The sequence below is a fragment of the Vanellus vanellus genome, assembly GCF_965231255.1.
Source record: "Vanellus vanellus genome assembly, chromosome: 2".
Lineage (NCBI taxonomy): Eukaryota > Metazoa > Chordata > Aves > Charadriiformes > Charadriidae > Vanellus > Vanellus vanellus.
This window is the reverse complement of record NC_138906.1, coordinates 147,123,329-147,146,383: the sequence shown is the minus strand read 5'-3', so window position 1 is coordinate 147,146,383 and position 23,055 is coordinate 147,123,329. Positions and strand designations below refer to the sequence as shown.

General features: G+C 40.4%; 1 protein-coding gene across 1 annotated transcript in view; it reads left to right on the top strand.

Annotated features, from left to right (window-relative positions):
- SNX31 (sorting nexin 31) overlaps positions 1-22,697 on the top strand; it is a gene marked incomplete at its 5' end in the record, with an annotated part of 31,571 nt that extends 8,874 nt beyond the window's left edge. The window contains 10 exons of the mRNA XM_082499247.1: positions 8,180-8,290; positions 11,620-11,710; positions 13,355-13,442; positions 15,321-15,390; positions 15,964-16,056; positions 16,682-16,885; positions 17,377-17,472; positions 19,368-19,445; positions 20,485-20,544; positions 22,541-22,697. Of these exons, the coding sequence (XP_082355373.1) occupies positions 8,180-8,290; positions 11,620-11,710; positions 13,355-13,442; positions 15,321-15,390; positions 15,964-16,056; positions 16,682-16,885; positions 17,377-17,472; positions 19,368-19,445; positions 20,485-20,544; positions 22,541-22,636 (987 nt within the window). The 3' untranslated portion in view covers positions 22,637-22,697. The remainder of the gene's footprint in view (positions 1-8,179; positions 8,291-11,619; positions 11,711-13,354; positions 13,443-15,320; positions 15,391-15,963; positions 16,057-16,681; positions 16,886-17,376; positions 17,473-19,367; positions 19,446-20,484; positions 20,545-22,540) is intronic.
- Positions 22,698-23,055: the final 358 nt, after the last annotated feature.

Below are 23,055 nucleotides of genomic sequence, written 5' to 3'. Positions count from 1 at the left end.
AGTAGTGTTTTGGAGCAGGTGGGTGCAGTATGACTCCAACAGTATTTTCAGGGAGGGAGTGCGTCTTTAGTTTTCTGGGAAGTGCTTCACATGTTGCTGGTGCTGCTGTAACCTCACTTGCAATGAGTTGCTCTGGAGAGAGGGGATGTTTTGAAGGACCAAGTAAGAGTTTTGTGACTCGAGTTCTTCGCTTGCTATGTGTGATTAAGGTATGTAAGGTGAGTTCAGAAAAACTATAGAAAATGGTGTGAAGAAGTATTCCTAACAAATTCCAGAAAGGTTTTTCCTATATACTTTGCAGTATAAAAAGATACAGTTTCTTAAATTCAGACCTAGTGAAGTGCTCAAGACAGTGGAAAAAGAAAAGTCCCTTTCTGGTTAGGGATTTATTTTGTGAGAAGCAGTCTTTCTTTAGTTCTGATCCAATGCCTATTACAGCCCTACAGATAACTCCCAGCAATTACTGCTGAGTCTTAATTAGTCTTGATGAGACTGATAACAGGTCTGCTAAAGAAAGTTAAATCCATCAGGAATGCCTGCAATTTGCCCTTAAACTCTACCAACTGACTTCTTTAGACAAAGTTCTGGCACGAAATAACTCTTCAAAATGCATGTCTGCAGTGTTTAAAGATGTCTTTTGGCATGCCAGTATTGTGGATTTCTCTTAACATTCCATCAGAAATGATGTTGTATAGTTTAGCTCACTCTTTACTGCAGGCCCTTTTGGTGAAGAGGGGTGTCTTAATAAGTACATGTCTAACGCTCATTTGATTTATGGGTTATTTCCATATGTATGTGTGCTTATTAAGGCATGTGATGACTGTTCTGCAAAAAGCAATCAGTTATTTTCACTCTTGTGAGACCCCACCTGGAGTGCTGCATCCAGCTCTGGAGTCCCCAGCATAAGAAGGACATGGACCTGCTGGAGCATGTCCAGAGGAGAGCCATGAGGATGATCTGAGCGCTGGAGCACCTCTCCTATGAGGAGAGACTGAAAGAGTTGGGGCTGTTCAGCCTGGAGAAGAGAAGGCTCCGGGGAGATCTTATTGCGGCCTTCCAGTACCTAAAAGGGGCCTACAGGAGAGCTGGGAAGGACTAGGGCATGTAGCGATAGGATGAGGGGGAATGGCTTTAAACTGGAAGAGGGCAGGTTTAGATTGAACATTAGGAAGAAATTTTTCACTTTAAGGGTGGTGAGGCACTGGAAGAGGTTGCCCAGAGAGGTTGTTGAAGCCCCATCCCTGGAGGTGTTCAAGGCCAGGCTGGATGTGGCCTTGGGCAACCTGGTCTAGTGGGAGGTGTCCTTGCCTATGGCAGGGGGGTTGGAACTCAATGATCTTCAAGGTTCTTTCCAACCTAAACCATTCTATGATTCTATGATTTTGTAGAGTTCAAGATAGGCACTGAATTATACCTTAAATGTTAGTGCAAGGTCAGTACGTTCTCAAGACATAAAATTAACACAAATTTCCATTCCACAATGCGATGGATTTTCATACACGATGTTTAGGCTTCCTGCTTGGTGAAGACAGTAGTTCTCCAGCTCTTCTTGTTTACAGTTTCAACTTATAATGGTTGTGCTTACGTAAAATACTGCTTCATAATACAAAGAGCAGTAGTGCTTTATGTATTCTTTCATTATGGTAAAGAACAAACTCCTAAGATCAAATAGCTTTGTGAAAGACAGGAGGGCATCCACTGTCACTAGCTGTGCACAGTGTCTTCATTCAGCCATCAGTTACACCAATTAAGTATTTGTTTTGGCTATTAAAGAATATCACTGAACAAACTGGCTTTGTGCATGTTCCAGTATTTATTAGTATACTGTGACTTGTGAGATGTTTTACAGCGGAGTGATAAAATTTCTGTGACAGCATTGAAAGACGTGGAGTAAAGTTCACATTTAAAGCACCTCTGTACTGTTCTTTCCTTCTCCATTGTTGAAGATGTGTAGGCAGCACTTAGTGTCCTACATGTTGCTTAGGAGTGAAAATATAATTAGGGTTTCATCGTTACTGCTACTTAGTGTTAAAACCAGGCATTCCTCCAAACTCGCTCGTTTGTTACATTGCAAGAGGAATGATTAATGAATGATTCAAGAATAAACCATTAAAATGATGAAATAGCATGCTCCTTTTCTGTCAGTGACGTGAACTGGCTTTGATTAGTCAGTCTTTGCTACCTGAAACAAGTTAGTGCACAACTGCACAAGCAACCTGCCAGCAAACATGGGAGAAGTGGTCGAGGGACTGCACTGCAGGTGGTGATGAGTGGGAAGCAGTTAGCCACTTCTCTGCCACCACAGCTGTTTATTGAGCACAGATCTGTCTGCAGGTAAAACCAGTGTAGCTTTTATAATAGAAACCTTAGGTTTTAATGAAATGAGAAGATAAGAAACCAGAGGTGAATGAGATAGGCTAGTTTGTTTGTTTGTTTGTTTTTTCCTAAAAATTCTACTGCTGACTTTTTTCACCTTCACTTTTATCTTTCATTATGAGAGAGAATAGATCTGTCTTCTCAGGTAGCCTGCTAGTGCTTGCTTCATTTTCTTGGCTTGTCTTAAAACCAGCAGTATTTATGCTTCTAGCTGAAGATATTTGTATATGTCACTGACTAAAATAGAAGATGAAAAGAAAAAACCAAACTGAATTGAAGACCTTTTTGGTCCTTGTCCTGTGTTTTCCTTCTGAATGGGGTTGTGAAGGGTGTGCCGAGACTAGCACTCCCTGGAGTGGGAGTGCTGTGCAAGGACCATGGCTTTACTGCAGCTGCCCGACAGTATTGAACATGACTCATCTGTATCTGCACTCAGCATCACAGCAACCAGCTATATCCCCCTGATCATATCTAACCGGGCAAACTTTTCAAGTGGGAACAAGCCCATGCAGGTTAACACTGCTTTCCAGGCCCCTGTTTTTGCCCAGCACCATCTTTACCTGTCGCATAGGTTGTTACAGTTTGCTCCTTATAGCAGGCATGCTCTGGCTGTTTCCCCAGCAAACTAATCTTATGGGAGAAGTTGTCAGGGGACAGCAGGGCTCCTGACACACAAGGAAGCAGCTTGGCACAATGGGTGCTTTGCTCAAAACAGACATTGCTGAAATATATACCAACACTAGCAGAATTGAATAACCTAACCCATAATCTCCCTGCCCCTCCGCGCTTCCAAACTCTGCAAACTTGGCCAGTGACCAAGCTGGAGAGACAAGTTTCAGAGTATGCCTCACTCCCTCCAGCCCCTAAAGACAAATGGCACAGATCTTGCAAGAAGTCATTAACGAGATGAGACAGTTGTGGCTGTGTTGCGTCTTCTCCTTTTTTCATCAGGAAAAAGAGGATACGAGCAGGTATGTACATATCTATCAGTCTCATTTTAATGCAACTCATCTATATCCTTGAATGTAATCTGAGATAATGGTCTGTCACTGTACAGGGCACCCATAGAGTAATGTGGTGTATTCAGGATGCAGCTGTGAGGACAGCTAGTCATTATGCATTTATGAATAAAATTGAGACCTATTTTCTTGCAGCAGCAGAGGTTTGTAGTTAGTGATCTAGGAGGCTGTCCTTTTCTAGTCTGTGTTACTAGTAAACAACAGCCTTTAGCACGAGGAACAGGATTCAGGTGTTGAAGAAAGGGCAGATTAAAAGTTTCTGTGTACTTGAGCAAACAAAGCCAACCAGTGCATGCCAACAGGCAAAACACAGTGTTCTGGGGTCCTTCATCAAAGGACTCCAATGTAAGGTGGTTTTCCTTCGAGGTGGAAAGCATGAGACCAAGAATTGAACACCATAAGACAGCTGTGGTGTGTGCGCTATTGAGAGCGTAGGCAAAACATAATCCACAAATCTGCAGATGTTAGCAGGAATCAAAGTTGGTCTGATTAGGGGCTGTGTTTTTTTTTTGATAGAGCGCCAGTCTCTGACCATGCAGCCTCTTCTCCTCTGTGCACTTACAACATACTTACCATTTCTGCACACAGTGGAGGAATGCATGCTTGTAACGTTCTCCTGTACTCACAGTAACTCACAAATGTGTTTGCATATGTAGACAAACAGAAGTCAGGCTGAGTATCTATGATTTCAGCACTGCTCTAAAAACGTTATTTCCTTCATCTCAAACCAGGTCAGGTTTCTTATTTATGAACTTCTATTTCAAAAGTGCAGCTGGCCAGAAATCTGAATTTCATGTGGTGAGTTCCCATACTTTCAGACTGTGTGCCGGCCAGGGGGGAAGGTTTCTGGCATAGAAAGTTCTGAAGAATTTTAATTCAAGGATGTCTGTTTTATTTTGGTTTCAATGTTGAGACGCAATTCAGTCCCCTGACCTGCTGTTCTTGTCAACTATGTTATAATAAGGGCCTCCGTTCTCGCCCTTTCTCCTTTTATGGCCTATGTTTCTTAGCTGAGCAACAAATCCATTGAGAGTTTGCCGAGGCTTCAGATTGGTGTTGACTTCTGTTAAAATGAAATTGCTTAAATTAAGTTTTCTAATGAAAAACTGGGAGAAAAAAAAGAAAAAAGATATCCAGGTATCTCTTCCTGTGAGGGAACTATATGGTGGGTATTTGTGTGTTTTTATTTTATTTATTTGCTTGTTGTTTTGTTGGGTTTGTGTTTTTTCTTTTGTTGGGTGGGGCTTTTTGTTGTTGTCAAACTGGGTTGTTTTTTTTTTTTTTTCAAAACCAAAATCCAAAGAAAATCCCTCACAAGCTCTGTATTTTTCTGTATTCTTCTATTAATGACTCTCCTGTGCTTCAAGCTACTGGGGCAGGCAAGTAGGGAGTAGGCAGCAGGCAGCAGTTTCAGGAGATTTTACCACAGGTAACAGTGATGGTGTTATGGGAAGATTCAAATGAGCAGTATTAAGGGATAGAAGAAAATGTCCAATTCTAGTTACATGGCATGTTCCCTGAAACATGAAAAGTACTACTGAACATGTACTGTAGCCAAAATACAGGGTTTTGTTGATGTTGGTGCCTATTTCAAGTAGATGAGACAATGACTCTACTACTTTTTCCAAAACTAAAAAAGCAACTTAGGAGAACATCTGAACTTTTCTGACTCGCTGCTGCAAATTTCTTTCAAAAGTATTTTTCTGTCCATTTTGGAAGTGGTTGGGATTGCCGTGTGCACTCACTAAAAGGATTATCACTAGCACTCATAAACGCTCTTCCCTTTGTATTAAATTTATGCTGGATTCTCTTGTGTTGTTTTAGGGACGTGTCTGTAGTTGTATTTCTTCACTTAACACTGTCTTCTCCTGCCTTAGACTGCACTGTTTCCTCCTTTTGTTTTTATGTAAGTACTTTTTTTTTTTTTTGGTTAGAACAATACTTCACTGATAAGAGGCTAACACAAATATTTATAACACTGAACAATGTGTGGGGTGTCTGGCATGGACAGTTCTGCTTTCTGGGGTAAAAGCATGTGATAAAGGGGGGGGAGGGGGGGATCCCCAAACTCAACAGTTTAAGATAATTCTTATTTTTTAGTTTGTTGTGTCATAGCCATATTAAAAGAGCAGTAATCAAAAGCTGGAGATAAGAAAGAAGGGAATTTGTCCCCAAGGCTATGAAATGAAGCTGTGCCTGTAGTTCAGTAGAGTCAAATAAGAGAAATTAAAGCAGTTCTTAAAAGATGACTGTGGAAACCACTAGTTTAAGTATTAAACAGTGACACTTAATGTGACCATTCTAGATGGGACCGAGATTTTCTTTTCTCTAATACATCCTTTTTTGTAGATCCTCAAATTAATCCACCTACTAATATGTTGCATGGTGTTCTTGAAGAATTCAAACTGCTTGGAAGTAGCTGAAAGTTTGGATCATGCTTCTCTTCTGCTCCTCATGATTGCCAAGTAGTGAGGCGGCAAGTAGGGTAGGGTGCTGCGAGGTGGGACTCCCTTTGAGTGGCAAAAGGGTGAAGTGACCTTTGTGTCTTTGACCCTGGGTTGCCACAGTGGTCAAGGTGGCCTGTACTCAGGCTGTGAAAGCTGCAGGAGCAACGGTGAGGATCTGGCAGAAGTAGATGCATAAGATCCTCCATGTCCTTTCCCTGTGGGAGCTTCAGCATTAGCAGCCCACACCCAGAAGCAGTTACTGCAGTGTGTGAGCCTTTGCACTCGCCTTCACTCCTCAGCACTGCTTGTTCTATAGCTACTTGCTTGTTCTTCATCAAGAGTCAGTAATGAGTTACCTGCCTCTATCTCATTCTGATATTTGCATCCCATGTTTGTTCCACGTTTCACATACACTTTTATCACACGTGAAATGTTTCATACCAAAATATGTGTGCCAAAGGTATTTGTAAGGAAGTCTCTGCTCCTTCCCGTTTGAGTAAAGTAGTAGACTACTCAGGTAAGCACAGATGGTCCTTGATGAGAGAGAGAGGGGCTTTTGTATCTCCACAAAAGCAAAGTAATGCTTATTTTAATTAAGAGGAATGACTAGACCTGTCTCCTGGATAGAAGGAAATTAGTTTGGGGATAAAGATTAAATGCGTGGCTCCCCAGAACGACTTCAGACAGGGCATTGGCTAGTGCCTTGAGAAGAGGTTCACTTGTTCTTTAATATGTGCAAACAGATGTCTAGGCGTGGAGCTAGGTGAAATATTGGGTGTCAGAAAGACCTGTGGGAAATCTGCTTAAATAAGAAAGATTGGTTTGGTTTGGTTTTCCTCAAGACCACTTTCCCCACATATCATTCTGCAAACTTTCAACAATGTGTTCTTAATTTTTAGATGTTGTGGAAGAAAACACTGTTTGCATTTGATCTTACCTTGAAATAACTCTTAATTAAGCCAGATTTACTGGAATATGTGGTCTTTCTGACCCAAAAAAGTTACCAATCTAAGATGAGTTAGTTAAATGGAGCCATACATTATAGCATGTTCTCCCGGGTACCCAAAGAGGGATAATGGAGCACACAGCATAAATGTCAGCCCTGCTACCCTGCTCTTGCTGACATCGCAGGGGTCAGGAGATGCGCCTATCTACAGGTACCATGAAGGGTCTGCAGCAAGATACTGAAAGTACTTGAAACCTAGGGGCTCCCAGGGAGTCTCCCATATCTTCTACCAGTCTAGCAAAGGTGGATACAAGAAATTAGAATTTAATGTTGCATGCAGTATGTACAATTACAGCATTTTCTATCACTATGGCCCTCAAGGGAAGTACCTGTCCTTAATTAATAAAACGTCAGAAGGACCACTGCTGTCCTATGATACACGGCAGTTGACAGGAAGAGGAGCTGCAGCAATGAGTTTCTGCCACCTCATTCAGGTGCATCCCCAAGACAGTTCTCAAACTAGTGTCCATCCTCTTGAAACAAGTAACTGACTTCCATGCATAACAAGGCATGGGGCTTTCTAAGTTTGAGCTTGGGAAAGTCCTTTAGGGAAATATAAAGTCTTGATATAAAACTAGTGGAGAATACCCCATTCCTATGTGTTACCTCACTGTTAGAAACATGTGCTTTACTTCTAGTCTGACCGCATCTATCATCAGCTGACAGCCAATGGATCTGGCTTCAGTACTTCAGTTTACCAGATTGCAAATCACCCCTTTATTATGTCTAGACATAAGACAGTTCTCTAGGGTCACTTACCGTGAAGCCTGTTTTCTCATGACTTAAATGCTTTCAGGTTTCTTCTTAATATCCCCTTTCTGTTTGCGGTGGTTTTGAACCTTGGGCACTGTCACTGCACAGTATTCTAGTAGCAGTGGCTCTGGTATATTAAGATACCATAGCCTTGTTATTATCATTGGAGATTTTCCTATTTATAGGTATAGGGATGCATTTTTTCCTTTTGGCAAGATTGTGGCTTTGAGTATTCACATGCAGCTGTTTATTCACCTCCTCTTGGAGTCTCTACTTTCTAGGACAGTGAGTGTGTTGTTCCTACAGACACCGAGGCACTAGGTAACCCGTGCACACTTTAACATCGAAGTAACCCTCCTGTAATTCTGCAGTATCTTCCCACTTGCTGTTCTGCATATGTTGGGGTTTTTTTGTTGTTGTCTGCAAGCTTTAACAGTGATTTTTGTAACTTACTGCTTTATAAATAGTAATCTCAATTGTTTATTTTACTTCAGTAAATAGGGAAATGGAGCACCAGCATCTTCAGAAGGCTTCAGCAATATGGAAAGCAATAAAAGTGTTCTGTTTCTGCCTAACAGGATACATTTAAGATCCAAACCCAGAGAGCCTTTTTGGATGTTTACCTCGCTGATGGCAGCAATATTAGACTTGATATCCAGACATCGGACACTGCAGAAAGAATACTAGAGGTAATGGGTTTCTAGAATTGTGTTGAAATTTTCCATCTGTGAGAAGTGGGCAAAAATTAAGATATTTCAGTCAGGAAAGGATAAAACTCCCCATCTGAAGACATATAAGAATATCTTCTGTGGGTTTTGAGGCATTTATTGTACTGGGGTGAGGGGAGTGGGGGACATTGCTGGTTTTGCAGATGAGCTGTTTTGGTTCTTACTTCTGTCCATAAATTATATCTTCTTAATGTTACGTGCCCTCTGCTTTTATGGAATTTGGCTGTCAAGTTCAGGCTTCCGTCATTTATGATAGAATTAGAAAATATATACTATTCCTTACAGGGACACATTCTTAAATAACACCCTGCTTTGGTTTAGCATAGTGTGGGTGAAAGTGCTTGAAGACTAGTCAGAAATGGTGGTCTCTTCTTCGCTTATGTCTTAGCTAGGACACTGCTGTTAAAACTTAGTGTGCAACTGATATGTGTTGTTTTTCTGCATGCTTCTCCTTTACTTGTTTTGAGTCCCTTCATATCTGCTGTGAAACTGTGGGACTTCCTTTGCAGTATTGGTGCAGTTCTAGCTCTGTGGCTCTGGGATGTCCGTAACAGCTGTTGTAATACATGCAGTAAACAGTTACTAGTTATGCTTTGAAACCACTAGCAACCAAATGTTGTTTACACAACTGGCTGGCTTGTGTTTGAAACTTTCAGCTGAAGTTCCCTCCTTATGCCAGAAGAGGAGGAGCAGTGGTGGGTCTGTGTATTTTGTGTATTTGCACATGTGTGTGCATGAGCAAGGCTGAAGCCTCTTCCTCAGTTGCTCCTATTTCCTAATTTTAACAGCAATAACAAAGCATACACGTGCCAGATAGGTAATCTTCTTTGTCATGGGAACCTGAAATTTCCTCTTATAATACAGAAAATTATGTACTGTATTTCTGTTGTGCCTTTGCAGTCAGAATTTGTTGAGGTGGTTCTCAGCTAGCCATAAATACAAGTGAGCTGAACACATATTCACTGTCCTCCAAGCTAATGTGTGTTAGTCTGACTGCAGAACGAACAGTATCTGTGCACAATTACCATTAGTTGGATAACACAGGGTAACCCCTTACTGACTTTGCTCTCCCATGGGGTTTGCACCACCTGAGGCAATGCTGGGACCGGTTTTTCCAGGGGAAGGTAAGTGTCAGAGTTGGCCTTAGACCCTGCAACAGGAGACTTGTGGGGTGGGAGATGCTGAAGGCGAAAAGTGTTGGGGGTGGCAGGAAGACAGGAATTTTGATTTGGGGAGAGGGAAGTAGGTGCTACTAGGGTGGAAGAAGTAAGGAGACATTTTTAGATATGAGAATTGCATAGGGATCTCGAGTAAGGAAAGGATTTGCTAATATACCTCTAAAAAATACTAATAGTTTGGGTGTGATAAACTTGTTAGTTTTGCAGTGGGTCAAGGTAATTTCCAAGCCAGACAGTGGGGTTGTATGATGCTTTGTTTATTGTGTTTGTAGATGTTTAATGTTTATGTGGCACTTTAAAAAAAACAATGACATCTGAAATGCTGCAGACACCATTTTTTCTCTTGTGGTCTTAAAGATGAGATAGGACTTCTAGGAATTATTTAGCTTTTGTCACAGTAACTGTGCTACCACATTCACTGTTCTTTTGCAGTGGAGGTAGATTTTTGTAACCATCACTCCCTAACATCCTGGTGCTTAGGCAGCATATACCAGCTTGTGCTTTGATTCAAGAAATAAAATAAGTCAAAATCCTACTGAATCAGATCTATGTTTGTTGTTCCTGGGAAATACCATCTGTTATGCTTAGTATTATGCTAGTAAGGGATAACTTGTTAAAGCTCTGTGGTTAATTTCTTAAAGTAATTTGTGGAGACTTCTTCGCACAGAAGCAGACAGAATGAAAGATCGTGCTGCTAATATTGACTTTTTTGTCTCTTATGTTTGGACTTCTAAAACTTTCTTCCCATTATACCTGGTGTCTGAACCGAGTGTGAGACAAGTGATTTTTATGCTCTGCTGCCCTCTCCGGTAACAGCCCTGATATTAACAAGTATAAGGAAAACTTCATGAATGTGTTCTTTAATTTTAACTTGGAACAATTCTTCCCAACCTATACTTAGCTTGATGTCTACTTTTTTTCTATGCACAAAAACATGTCTGCTTTTTAAACCAGCTGATACAGCTGGAGAAAACCCTTCTGAACTGTGGAGTTGAGTGAATTTACAACGTTGTCATTGTGACACAGAGCTGGAGGTGTTTTTGAATTGGCACACCTTGGAAGAAGACAGAAAACTGGTACTTCCACCTTATGCTCAGACAAAGAAAGTCCATCTTCTCTGACCAAAGCATGACTCCTCCATCAGGTTGCACAATCTGTCAGTTGAGCTATGATAGGAGTGTTCTTGGGGTGGAGAGTTTTCTTATGGTTGCTACACCACTTTCCTGAGCGAACTCAGGAGATCATGGTTACTTCAGAATTTAGGAATGCTCTGATGTGCCATCTGTTAGGTTTTGGCTGCCTTAACTTATTCTTTGTTTTTTTCAGGACCTAAACCAGAACAAGACAATTGCCCCAATCTGATTCAGCAGTTTCTGTGCTCACATCTGCCTGATTTTTTTTTTTTTTTTTTTTCCTTCTGTCCCAACTATCCCATTTTGCAGCTGGTCCTGCAAATAATTTCTGCGTTTTCTGTTGGTGCTATTTCTGCCCTCTTTCAGAAAAGATGTAGAGGGGCCACAGCAAGTTAAAACCAATCCAAATTTCAAGCTGGATAGGATTTTTTCCTCCTTATGCACTCTCAATAATGAAAGCTCAACAGAGCTCAAGTCTGCTCTTGTCAGAAGCCTTCACACAGAATTGTAGAACCCTACAAGTAAGCCTACTACTTTCAGTAAAGTGGCAGGACTTCTAGATATTTCCTAGAAAAACAAGGGGACTGTATCAGCTTGGAAGATACACAAATTCTGTAAAAATACATATTTGTGATACTCACAAGCAATGTTGTTAGCTCAGAACACGCAGTGCTCACTACAACAGGATTTGAGGGTTTAGTAGTAAAGTTCTGGAATAACATGGCAGATGCCTTGCGTTAGAGGATACTTAAATGCATGGCAGAGTAGTAAACATTTTCTATTTTATTACACTTTTACGTTCCTCTGAAATTCATGAAACTCCTCACAAACTCAAACGCTGCTATATGGGAATGGTTTTATTTGTTGTTAAATGGGATATAAGGGAAAATTTAATAACAATTAAGTTACATTAATAGGTACCAAACATTTCTTCCTCATTCATGCTAATGGAAGCTTCTGGCCTTCTTCGTTTTTAAAGGTTGCATCATGCAAGATGGGGCTATCAAGAGAATTAATAAAATATTTTAGCTTATTTTTCTTTCGAGATCATGATGATGGAGTGCTCTCTGGTAAGTTTTAGTCCTCCCTTGTTTTTTTTTTTTTGTTTTTTTTTTTTTTTTCTTGTTGCTGCAGTGACTGAACCTGGAGTCTGAACAGGATTTTTATGACCCTGCTCGGGCTCAGGCCGAGAGACCCATCCTGTCTGATAAACCCCCTCAAGCCCTCTCCCCGCATGGCTTGGAAAGAGTGGTAGTGGGGAACAAAGTATGGCAATAGATAGTGTGGTGCAGGGGTGAGACTTTCACATATAAATATCGTGTCCCTGTCAGTTTGCAAGATACGTAGCAACTTCACATGGGAACTATTGGGTGTATCTTCTGAGTAGGCATTTAATCAGATGGTCATACCTATATATAACAGTTCTTAATTTATAGATCACGTGCTGAGTTTAACAATGGGACAGGAAACTCTTTAGTTATATTTATAAATAATATCTGTGGCTTACTTTCCTTTATATCATCACATGTTTCCTTTCTTAACTGATACAAACTTAAGTTTAACCACAATGGTACTGAGCAAGCTGTAAGTCAGGGTTGTGAGTCTCTTCATGGTCATAAAATGTGAAGGGGCTTTTATGTCCTCATTGGTTGGTCCTGTTTCCCATGTGTGGATGAGGCTGGATCCAGGCCTGGGCCTGGGATAGGCTTGGGCCATGTCAGGAGAGTGAACGCAGACTTTGCTGTTGACTGGAGTGAAGCTAGGCATTACAGCCTCTCTGAGTGGCCTTGACAAGTCATTCAGCTTTTTTCAGTCTTCATTGGTTAATGCTCTTCTGAAGCTTTGCAAGACAAAGGTCCCGTAGTAAACTCAGGCTCACTCAGTGGGGTGGGAACTTTACTATCTGTGTCTATTTTATTGTTCCCCTGCCCTCTTCTCTCTGGCTGTGAAAGGTATCTCTGAGTAGACAGGCTGTTACCATGTCTCAAATGTATCCGGATATAACACGTTTTATATACTCTTCTACTGCAGTTGCAGATGGATTTATTTTTGCCTTGTGTAGGGATAGAATTAGGTACACAGGAGAATAGAAAAGTTTTTCAGTTGATTACGTTTCTATGCATCTTTGGTATTCTTCACAAATACATCAAGTCCAAATGTAAGCCACAGTCCACTGCAAAAAATGTTTAGATGCTCACATGCTTAAAATTGCATGTTTAAGTGCTCTGCTGAATTGCGGCGTTGTCTTAGAAGGAAATGTTTACAGGTGTCAGCCTTTAGACGTACAATTTTTAACAAGTGCACAGGAACATAGTGACCTCAGGATAGTGATGTGCTTTTCTTGCTGTGCATTAGTTAGTGCTCTTGTCTGGTGTTCTGTTCAAGAAAAGCACCAGTCCTGGAAGCTTGCAGCCATATGTCCCTTAAATGGAGAAACATCTCTCCTGCTTAGCTGTGTTCTGAGAGAAGGATATTCTATAAGAGCATAGTCTAAGGGAGTAGAGATACTCTGTAATAGAGCTATCAAAGTTTAGAGTCAGAGTAGCGAGGAAGATAACTAACCTGTCACCTTACTTTACTCCAGAATTTATATTTGTTAAGTTCTTTTTCTTCTCCAAAAGACATTGCTAACCAGCACTGACTGGTACATGAAAGTAGCTGGGCTACTTCACTGGATTTCACCAAATGTCTCTCTTGTTTTTTTCTTTTCCTAGTGGTGAAAAAAGTGGCAGACTTTGAACTTCCTTATGTGAGTCTTCAGAGCATGAAAGAGTTTCACTGTAAGCTTGGGATCAGAAAGTGGTGAGCAAGAAGCTTTAGACAAACTACCAAGATGCATGACAACTGCTACAAGCAGAGAAAGAAATCCCTTGAATAACTTAGTTATAAAGTCTTCAAGACTCAGCAGCTTGACTGCTTTCTCTGATGCCAATTTGTTATTGGAATTTACTGGTTTCTGTGACTCTGTGTTTTAAATTTTATCACTGTAGTATTCCTGAAGTGTCCTTTACTGCAGCTAGCTGTTTTTTCCTTCCCTCTTTCAGAATCTATAGAGAGGTGCTTTCTAGCTGCTTGCCTCCTAATCTTTATACCTGCATAATACAGTGACCATAAATGGGAATATACATTCAAACAATATAGAAGAGAACTGAGTTGCAAGCTGCAGCTCTTCTTGGGTAGAGATGGATTATTTTTTGCCTAAAGTGCTAATTTCTATATAGTAATACACAAAATACCTGAGGCCATAGCTTGAGCATTTTTGGTAAGTGGCCTGGCTTAAGCATTAGAGCACTCTTCCCCTTTCATTTGCTTGCACCTCGGGCTCCTCCTCAGTTTTGCTGGTAGAACTGTGTGGGCAGACATGGTGAACTGGACAGGTGAGCTAACCTGGCCTAAAAATAAGTTGCTGGCTGTTTACTTTTTATTTGGTTTTGCTGGCCTATTTTTGGCCTGGGTCAGTCCCCTGGTCTTGTTTGCTGTGCAGTAAACAGTTGTGCTGACTTGTGGGTGAGGATAAACCCTGAGGACAGGGAGCCTGGTGCCAAAGTCCCGCTTGTCAAATGGTGCCCTGAGGGTGCAGTTAGGCAGTATAGCTGAGCCAGTCTTATGGCTTCACTGCTGTGGTTGTGGTCTGGTCTACTTCTCCCTATAAAAAAAAAAAGAAAAAAGGGAATGGATTTTTTCATGCTTAGTGAGTTGCATTGTCTGCATCAGGTGAATGCTAGAGCAAGGACTGTGGTTGGGAGCAGAAGAGAAAGAGCAGACCATGCCTTTTGATGGCAGGAAGCAAGGTTGCTTGGCTTGAAGCTACACAGAAACCTGCCGTTTGATGCTTGTAACTTGTCTGGTTGAAACCTACTGGGCTAGACACTGGCCTCTACAAAGCTTTCTCTGTTTCCCTATATGTGCCTGTATAAACTGGAGAACCTAGAAGGCTAATGAAAGCACTGTGTGGTTCTAAGCCACGACAAAGTGACTGTCTGAGTAGATAATTCTCCATCTAGTACTGCTTCAAAGCACAGAGGTAGAAAACTGCAGTCCTGGGGTTGTTCCTCTGCTTCAGGAGACATATCACCTGTACAATGAGTAATACATCTGTACTATGGAGCCTGCGCTGCTTTGTACTGGCATGTAGACTTACCCAAGCTGCTTTTAAATAAGATGGCTCAAGCTAGTTGTTGCAGCATGGCACTTGGATAACTGAATATTTAACTTGCTTTGCTGCTGTACTGATATGATCCTGCAGAAGTTCTACAGTAGCTGGTATGCAGCTAGCTAGCACAAGACTAGGTGTTGTATGTCAGCACTGCAGCATAGCAGTGGGTGCTCTTGAGAGTCTTACCGAGTTTTATGTAGACAAACCCCAAGTTCTCTGATAAAAGGAGGAAGAAAATTTTAGTTCAAAATTGTAACTGTTGTTTGGTACCTCAAAGTGGAGAGATTGGATAACCTGACTTCAGTTTATTTCCATTCTGCTACAATGAGTATAGTACACACTTCGAGGGCACAACTGTTTTGTCAGGGGTTTTTTGTTGGTTTTCTGTTTTGTTTTTTTTTAATCTGGTAAGTAATGGGATCTTTCTGGGTTGTGCTCCCATCGTATTTAGCTGAAAAATCAAACTGCCATATTTAGAAGCTTATCTTCATATTTTATTACTTTTCTCCCTTGGCATGGTAAAGGTATATGGATCCTTCTCTTGATACACTGCTGATGGATTGTAGAGCTTCACTGAATTTGCTATATATGCAGGTAAAACTGAAAGATCTTTAGAATTTTAAAAGTTAACTTTCCCACATTAATTTAATTTTTTATACAAATTCTTGAAGCATTTGTTAAATGATTCCTGTTTAACACTGCTTTGTTGCGCTTTTCTAAGTTCTGGATATTGCTGTTGTTGATCGTGTTCTTTTTTTTTTTTTCCTTCAAGCTCATGTAGTAGAGGTTGTAATTAATGTTTTGTGCATGCGAAAAGTATTGTACAAAAAGGATGTATTTAGGTATCCATCCACTCCTATTTTCACATGTATGTGTGTATCTGTCTGTCTTTATAGGTAGGCATTCTGGCATGATATGAGAGCAGTTGATTTCTGAACTGTAGGTGTGTTGAGTTGGACTAGCTTCAGAAACTATCAATTCAGGAGGAAAGAACAGCGAACTTGTCCCAAAATCCAAAGCATTTATTAGAAAAAAAAAAAAAAGAAAAAAAAACACAAACAAAAAAAAAAACAAACAAGCTTTCTGTGTGTGTGTTTCTGAGTGTTTGTGTATGAAAGGAAATACATTTTTGCTGACTCTTTTGCTATTTTTAAAAATTCTTTTAAGGCAGTCCAGGAAGTTAAGAGGAATTGGGTTAAACCAACAGAAGGGCAGATGCAGGAACTTGAATTTCTACAAAAAAATGCGAACAAAGCAAAGGTAAAATGGTATTTTAAAACCAATATAAACAGATGAAAGGAGTGGATTTTGAAGCAATGATGCTAAAGGCTGTGACTTTAAAAATAGAGCATGGTTTTGGGGAGTGGTATGAGCTAGAGACCCACACCTCGCATCTGGTCAGATACCAAGCCACCAAATAGAAAAGGAGGTTCCCAGTATTTTAAAATATCCCAATGGAATGACTTGGATCTCAAGGACTAGTAAGAAATTTTTGACTGTGAATCTTAGTCTTCTCTATTTGCTGAACTCAGGTGCTAGGTATTGTCATCCAGTTCAGAAAATCAGATGGAAATTCAGACTTCTGGGACTGCTGTTCTCAGTATTGCTTACTGGTTAGTTTTATCTCTTTCTGTCATATCTAATAAGCTTCCAAAAGACCCAGCTCATCATATCCACTGAGGGGAAAAAAAAAGTTTCTAAGTCTGGACTTTAGTGCTATTCTCTGAATCAATCATTGACATATTGTGGTGAATCTGTGTCTTCCTAGGACAAAGTATTAGGAATCTGAAAGATTTGAGGTTTGCCTTATAGCCTTTTTAACCTAAATCAGTAGATTTCACTTGCCTTTACAGCAAATCACTTTAGTTCTGTCTTTTTGGTACAGTTCCTGGAGATGATTCGAGAAATGCAGTTCTACGGATACATACAGCTCGATCCTTGCATTTGTGACTATCCAGAAGAAGGCTGTTCAGCCAACATCTATGTCGGCAATAATGAGATTAACTGCTGCATAAAACTGCCTACTAAACAAACCAAAGAGGTCAGCTTTAAAATCAACAGGTTAAGAAGTTGGCAGGTTACTTTTCTTGTAAGTACTTCACTGGCTTTGTGTCTGAATTCACTTTATCTTCATGTAAACTAAGGGTGCCAGGGAAGGGCAGATCTGGGCAGAAAGGGGGTGGTCTGTTTTAAATCCTTCCCATTTGCCCATATTCCCCTCCAAACCTATCCTGAAACATATTCCCTTGGCAACAGTAAAGCATCTCGCCTTACTCTGCTATGTTTTCTCCCTTCCCTGGCATTCCATGTCATGCTTTACCTGCCCCTTTCCTGTTGGAGGTAGAGTTTTGTGTGGGAGAAAAGGAACTGCTTTAGCCAGCTTTATGCTTGTGAAGACTCCCCCTTCCTACCTCCCACTTGCTCCCTCCCCCAGGAGAAATGTTCTGGTACAGATCTTCACCTGTTTTATTTATATACTGTATAAAATTAAGCTGATTGACTCATTTTGATTTAAGGCTGAACACCTTAATACTGTTTTTAGCTATTTCTTCTGTTCATTGGTTGTTTGTTTTTTTTCAGGGTGCTGCAAAGGATGGTGAAGACGACACTCTGGAGCTCAGATTTGAGTACAATGATTCAGGCACATGGCAGTGGATAATTTTATACACAAAACAGGTTAGTTGTCAGTCCTTTAAGGAAAAGATCAGAGTAAAATGTAATCTCACAGCCATAGGGGATCTTCAAAAGCAGTTAGTCCATCTTTACCAGAGTGCAGTAGCTATGCTTTCAAGCAGGTTAGCCTAGGGACAGAGTTATCTGTGGAAAAGCATTTGAGTTTCTAGCATAAGGGGAAAAGATTTTTCTTTCCTGTCCCTGCCTCCCCCCTTCCTCCCCGTTGAAGAGCAATGTCTAGCACTCGGCAGCAAGCCTGGGATGGAGTGTGGAGAGGTGTCACTTATTTACTGGTCTCAGTAAGTATCCAAAATAGTTAATTGGTCAGACCCACCTAAGGTCAAGGGCTCCCATTTTCCACAATAAATCCTATTGTTCAAATATAAATATATACCATATTAACACAGGTTAATGGAGGGTGTGAATATGTGACATAAGTTTTTTTTGTTTTTTTTTTTTTTAACATATAAATAATTCTTAAGTAAGATTTTGTATGGTGTCATTTCTCCCACTATTTTCAGGCAGCTCTTAAATTCCTGAATAGCTTTCTCTTTGAAGTCATCCATCTGTGGTTATGCTGCCTAGCAAATAATCTAGGTTCTGTGGTATGAAAGACAGCACCGGTCTCAGTTTAGGTACAGAGCTTCTATAAAAAGTATGGAGCCTATTATTCAAGTAAACTCTTACCTCAGACCTACCCAGCAGCGGACAGGATTTTTCAAGTAAAATCAAAATGCTTAAATTCTCACACATGACTTCTAAATTCTGGGGTGGTGATGCAGTTCACACACTACTTAGTAAGTGTTAATTTCCTGCTAGGCTTAAGTTTTATGAGAACATGAGCCATAGGCTCATGAGAGCATGAGCCATAGCTTTCATGTTTCTTTGCTGTTGGAGAACAAATAAAAACCCTAGAATTATCTCAATATTAATTCTGCTGTGAAATCCATTATGGTTGTGTTTGATGGTAGTGACCTGTTGATTAGAAAACCAGTGTCCTACTGTCCTCAGAAATGTGAGGAAGAGCTAAAGGCCAGAAATGTGCTGCTGTGTGGAAGAAAGGGAGGTTTGGTCCAAGAGCCTGCTGCAGAAAATGGAAAGACTGGATGACCTGGAACTTAGTCAGAGATGGCTCAGCCTTCCATCCCTGATCTTGTAGGATATTTTGTCTTTGATTCATCTCTCAGTACTTGACACCCTACCCGAGATGCTGCTTTTTGGAGAGTAAGCAGTGAGGTGTGTCTCCAGGGTGCAATTCGGACCTTAACTTGGGTTGCATCATCCCAGAGTTGTACACACCCATCAGACAGCATAAGCACCTAAGGACAACTCCACTCCTCTCTGAGGTGCCTCTGCTAGATGCCTAATATGTGGGATGAATGTGTACTTCTCGGTTCGTATTAGCTGTGCAAGATGTGACTCTGAGCTGGTCTACAAACAATTGCAGCCATCTCATGTAACCAACGGGGCTTTGCCTTGTGGCAGTGCTGGAGTGCCTGCAAACTCGGCTCGCTTCATTTGTTGAAGTGGTTTTGATGCTGATAGTGCCACATTTGATTAACCTTACTTACCCTTTGGTGTAATTTGGCAGCCTTTAAGGTAGAAGCCACAGACACCTAGAGAGAATAACTTGCCTCACAAAAAACAGTCATAAAAATTCTTATTCTCCACTCTGAGCTGTGCCGTGAGGGTTAGTTGTGCTGAGATTGGGCTTTAAGTGACTGCAGCTAGTTTGGTGTACTGTAAGGATGTCAAGCATGGGGTAAAATTAACTGCATCGAGGAAGTAACAGTTCTTCAGTAGTTAGGGACTGTAATTTTCTGGTGGAGGAGGAATGGAAAAGTCAAGTATGCTTTTAATAGAAGAAATCAGAATGTTCTCTGGTTTATCCTCTTTAGGCCTTTTTGCTCAGTAGCTGCTTGAAGAAAATGATATCAGAACAGATGATGAAGGCAGCCAAAAAGGGCCAAGAAATGGTGAGCACTTGTGTTACACTGGTATCTGAATTTGTATGTAAGAGAAATAAGCCTGCTACTCTATCATTCTTTCAAATGTGCTGAGAGAAGTCCCACGGAGGAAAAGGATCTTGCATGTTCAAACATTTCAGTACAGAATTAATTGACTAAAAAGTACACCTTTGCTTATTTTTACTGAAATAATGTTCTGAATGTTAAAGATGGTTTATCATCACAGTTTTAATAATCTGTTTGGCATTCTTTCTCCTTGAATTTAATTTTTGTTGCATATGATAAAGGATATCTATGGTGTAATTTTTGTGTTCTGCAGATACCCTGTTGTATCCGTTTCTGGCTTTCACTTTTTCACCACTTCACTTGCTTGCTCCATCTGCTGCAATGCAATTTAGGCCAATTTGAGATCTGTGACGTTCACACTCAGAAACTTTTTGGTTTTAAATAGAAGTGTTAATAAAATAAAAATCTGATTTGTAGCTAAAATACTTCTGATGTCTTTTGTGTAGGCCTTTAAGGATGAAAACATGTTTAGGGACTTGTTATTTTTAAAAGTAACTTCAAGCATTAATAATGCCTTTGTTTTAACGTTATGATATCTAAAGACTCTGAATGTCTGCTAACTGAAAACTTCTGAAGAGGAAAAAGGAAAAGAACATATGTGATCTTCTAGACCCAGGCTGATTCCAGTGAGCAAAGAACAGCATGTTATTTCATAGCTTTAAACTATAAGCAATTCAGAAGAAAAGACCAATTTTAATTTTAGAAAAGATTTGATGTCTTTCACTCTAAGTTTGCTTGTAATGGAAGTAGAGTAAACCTTTAATTACGAAGATGAGCATTCATTACTTAACTGTTAAGCTGTTGACAGTACTCAGATGGCTTGAACTAAAACAGAATTATGAGAAGGGTAAATATGCCGGTTCATTTCCTACACTGTTTCTGCTGGGTTTAACTGAATGCTGATTTTTCTCAGTGTATTTTGTTGGAGTATTTGGGGGAGCATTTAAGCTTATTGTAAGTTTAGATTTTTCAATCTGTTTAGGAGATCAAGATGCCTGAATCCACAAAAAACAGCGGGAAATCCAGCGTCCAACAAAAGCAGGTTAGTGATTGAGAAAGCATCTCCAAAACATAAATGCAGTGTGTCTTGCTTGCCTGTGGTGTTTAGCCCAACCTCTGTTTTTCTGGTTAGGGAGATTCCCAATAAATTTAATGGGAACTTCTTTGAGTAGGAAAAGGAGCTAAACTTGAATTTTGGAAGGAAGAAGAAGGCAAGAAACATGTCTGAATAGAATTTTTATTTTAGCTTGATGGGTTTAATGACAACTGGCTTCATTTTATTTGCTTTTTGCAAGTGTTTCTGAATGAGACATTTGAAGTTTACAGAAAGCCAGAATACATACAGAGATCAAGTGCGTATATCCACATGCAGCTGCTGATGTAGTTTACAGACTTGTACTTGGATTCCACACTGGGACTGTTTATGCGTTCATTTTCCCCTGTAGTTGGGAGTTGTACCCACTTGGAAAAGTTGACACATTACATATCTCTATATATACTTTCATATTGTATAAAAGATGTAACAAGTTCATTTGCTGGAATCTGTATTCATAGCCAATAAATAGTTCCTGAATACCTAAATGGCTAAAAGGTGTTGCTTTTCCAAGTCATTTATTGAATATAAGATAATAAATAAATGGAAAGGGAATAGAGTAAAGCAAATGAAAATAAATATCTCTATTACAGTGTGTGATTGGCTAAAAGGAAAATATTTCTAAGGGAAAACCAAAATCTAATCTGAATTCAGAAAAAAAGTAATGTTGCTATATCTTCAGAAACCACATAAAACCAATCACTAACTGCTCTTCAATATGCCAATTGATTAACCTCTGTGGTGGGTTTTCTTGCCCCTTTCTTTCTCTGTACTTGTCACTGCTGGAGGCAAGATTGTAGGTTAGGTGTCACCTTCAGTATTTGCAAATAACTTGCAAATGATAATAAGGGAGACAACATTTTCTGAGTAGACTTATATCTGTGATGAAGACTGAAGGATGCGGTTCAGTGGCTTCATTGTGGTACAACTTTAGCAAGGGCTAAGTTGTGTGATACTCTGGGCTTGAGGCAATTGTTCTGACTTAAACATATGTTAAAATACCTCTTTGATGGACTGTGGAATGGTCTCTCTGAATTTTTGCAAGGAGAGTGGCCTTGGACAAGGCAACACTCCACTCCCTCTACTCCACTCTTGTGAGACCCCACCTGGAGTACTGCATCCAGCTCTGGAGTCCCCAGCATAAGAAGGACATGGACCTGCTGGAGCGTGTCCAGAGGAGGGCCACGAGGATGATCCGAGGGCTGGAGCACCTCTCCTATGAGGAGAGGCTGAAAGAGTTGGGGCTGTTCAGCCTGGAGAAGACAAGGCTCCAGGGAGACCTTATTGTGGCCTTCCAGTCCCCTAGCTTTGTGATGGGCACCTTGAGTAGGGGTTTTTAGGACGTTTACTTTACCTGTATATCAAAATACCATGTTGCAAGAGGCAGAAGAAAAATCTGTGCCATAGATTTTCCTAGTACAACAGAAAAGTGCAGACACATCCAATATAATGGTATTGTTTGCTTGCATGTACCTTGGGTGCTTATAGTTTGCCTGCTTATACCTGCCGGGTGATGTGGTGGTAGGAAGTTTCAGACAGTACATGGTACCATTTAGGAAAAGTAGAGTTGAAAAGTATGATTTATGCAGGTGTTATGGTTAAAGTTAAGAATGTGTGATTAACAGTAGTCAACCTAATTCAGAAGGCTTAGTAGGCAGTTAAAGTACGCATACTTACGTTATTTGGCATTATGGTGGCCACAGGGACATCAGTGTCAGCAGATGGAATGGCAGTTCCAAATCTAGTACACTGCAATAAGCTTTAACAGCAGAAATAACTGTTCTTGTGTCCTATTCCTGCAGAAAAAATAATCTGCCCTGAAATGCCAACATAAAGAGATCAGCCATTGCACCTGAACAGTATCATGTCAGATTGTCTAGCTTATGTTTGTATCTATAATTATTGCAACGAGTATACTCTTCTAACTGTTTTTGTTTCACTGCAGGTAGTTCATTCGGGTTTTATATCAAGGAAAAGATTTTTGGTTAGGCCAAATGAAGAGGACTCTGTATTTGAGAAAATAAGAGAAGAAGACCTGTGAGAATTTGAGATTCTGTCTTTCAAAATGAATTGTCTAGCAATAATAAACCCATTGTTGAAACCTTGAATTATGAAGGCGGAAAAAAAATCTTCAGTGGAATTCCTTGCCTTGGCAGTGTTCTCTATAGCATTTACAACTATAGTGAACCAGTTTGAATGGGTGCTGAGAATCTGCAGACATCTCACATACATGCTCCCCCCCCCCAGACTGAAATTGTTGGGGCAGAAAGCACCTTTTCTAATTAACCCTCCCCTATGATATTAGAGGAGGAAAAAGTATTTACATATCAGTTTATGATGTAATTAGCATGGTGGCCAAGCAGGCTCTGTGGACAAGGTGTGTATTTGGACCAGTCCTTCCTTCCACACAGAACAGGGTGTTGTGGTGCCCTTATTGACCTCCTGAGATAGTCTCTGTGC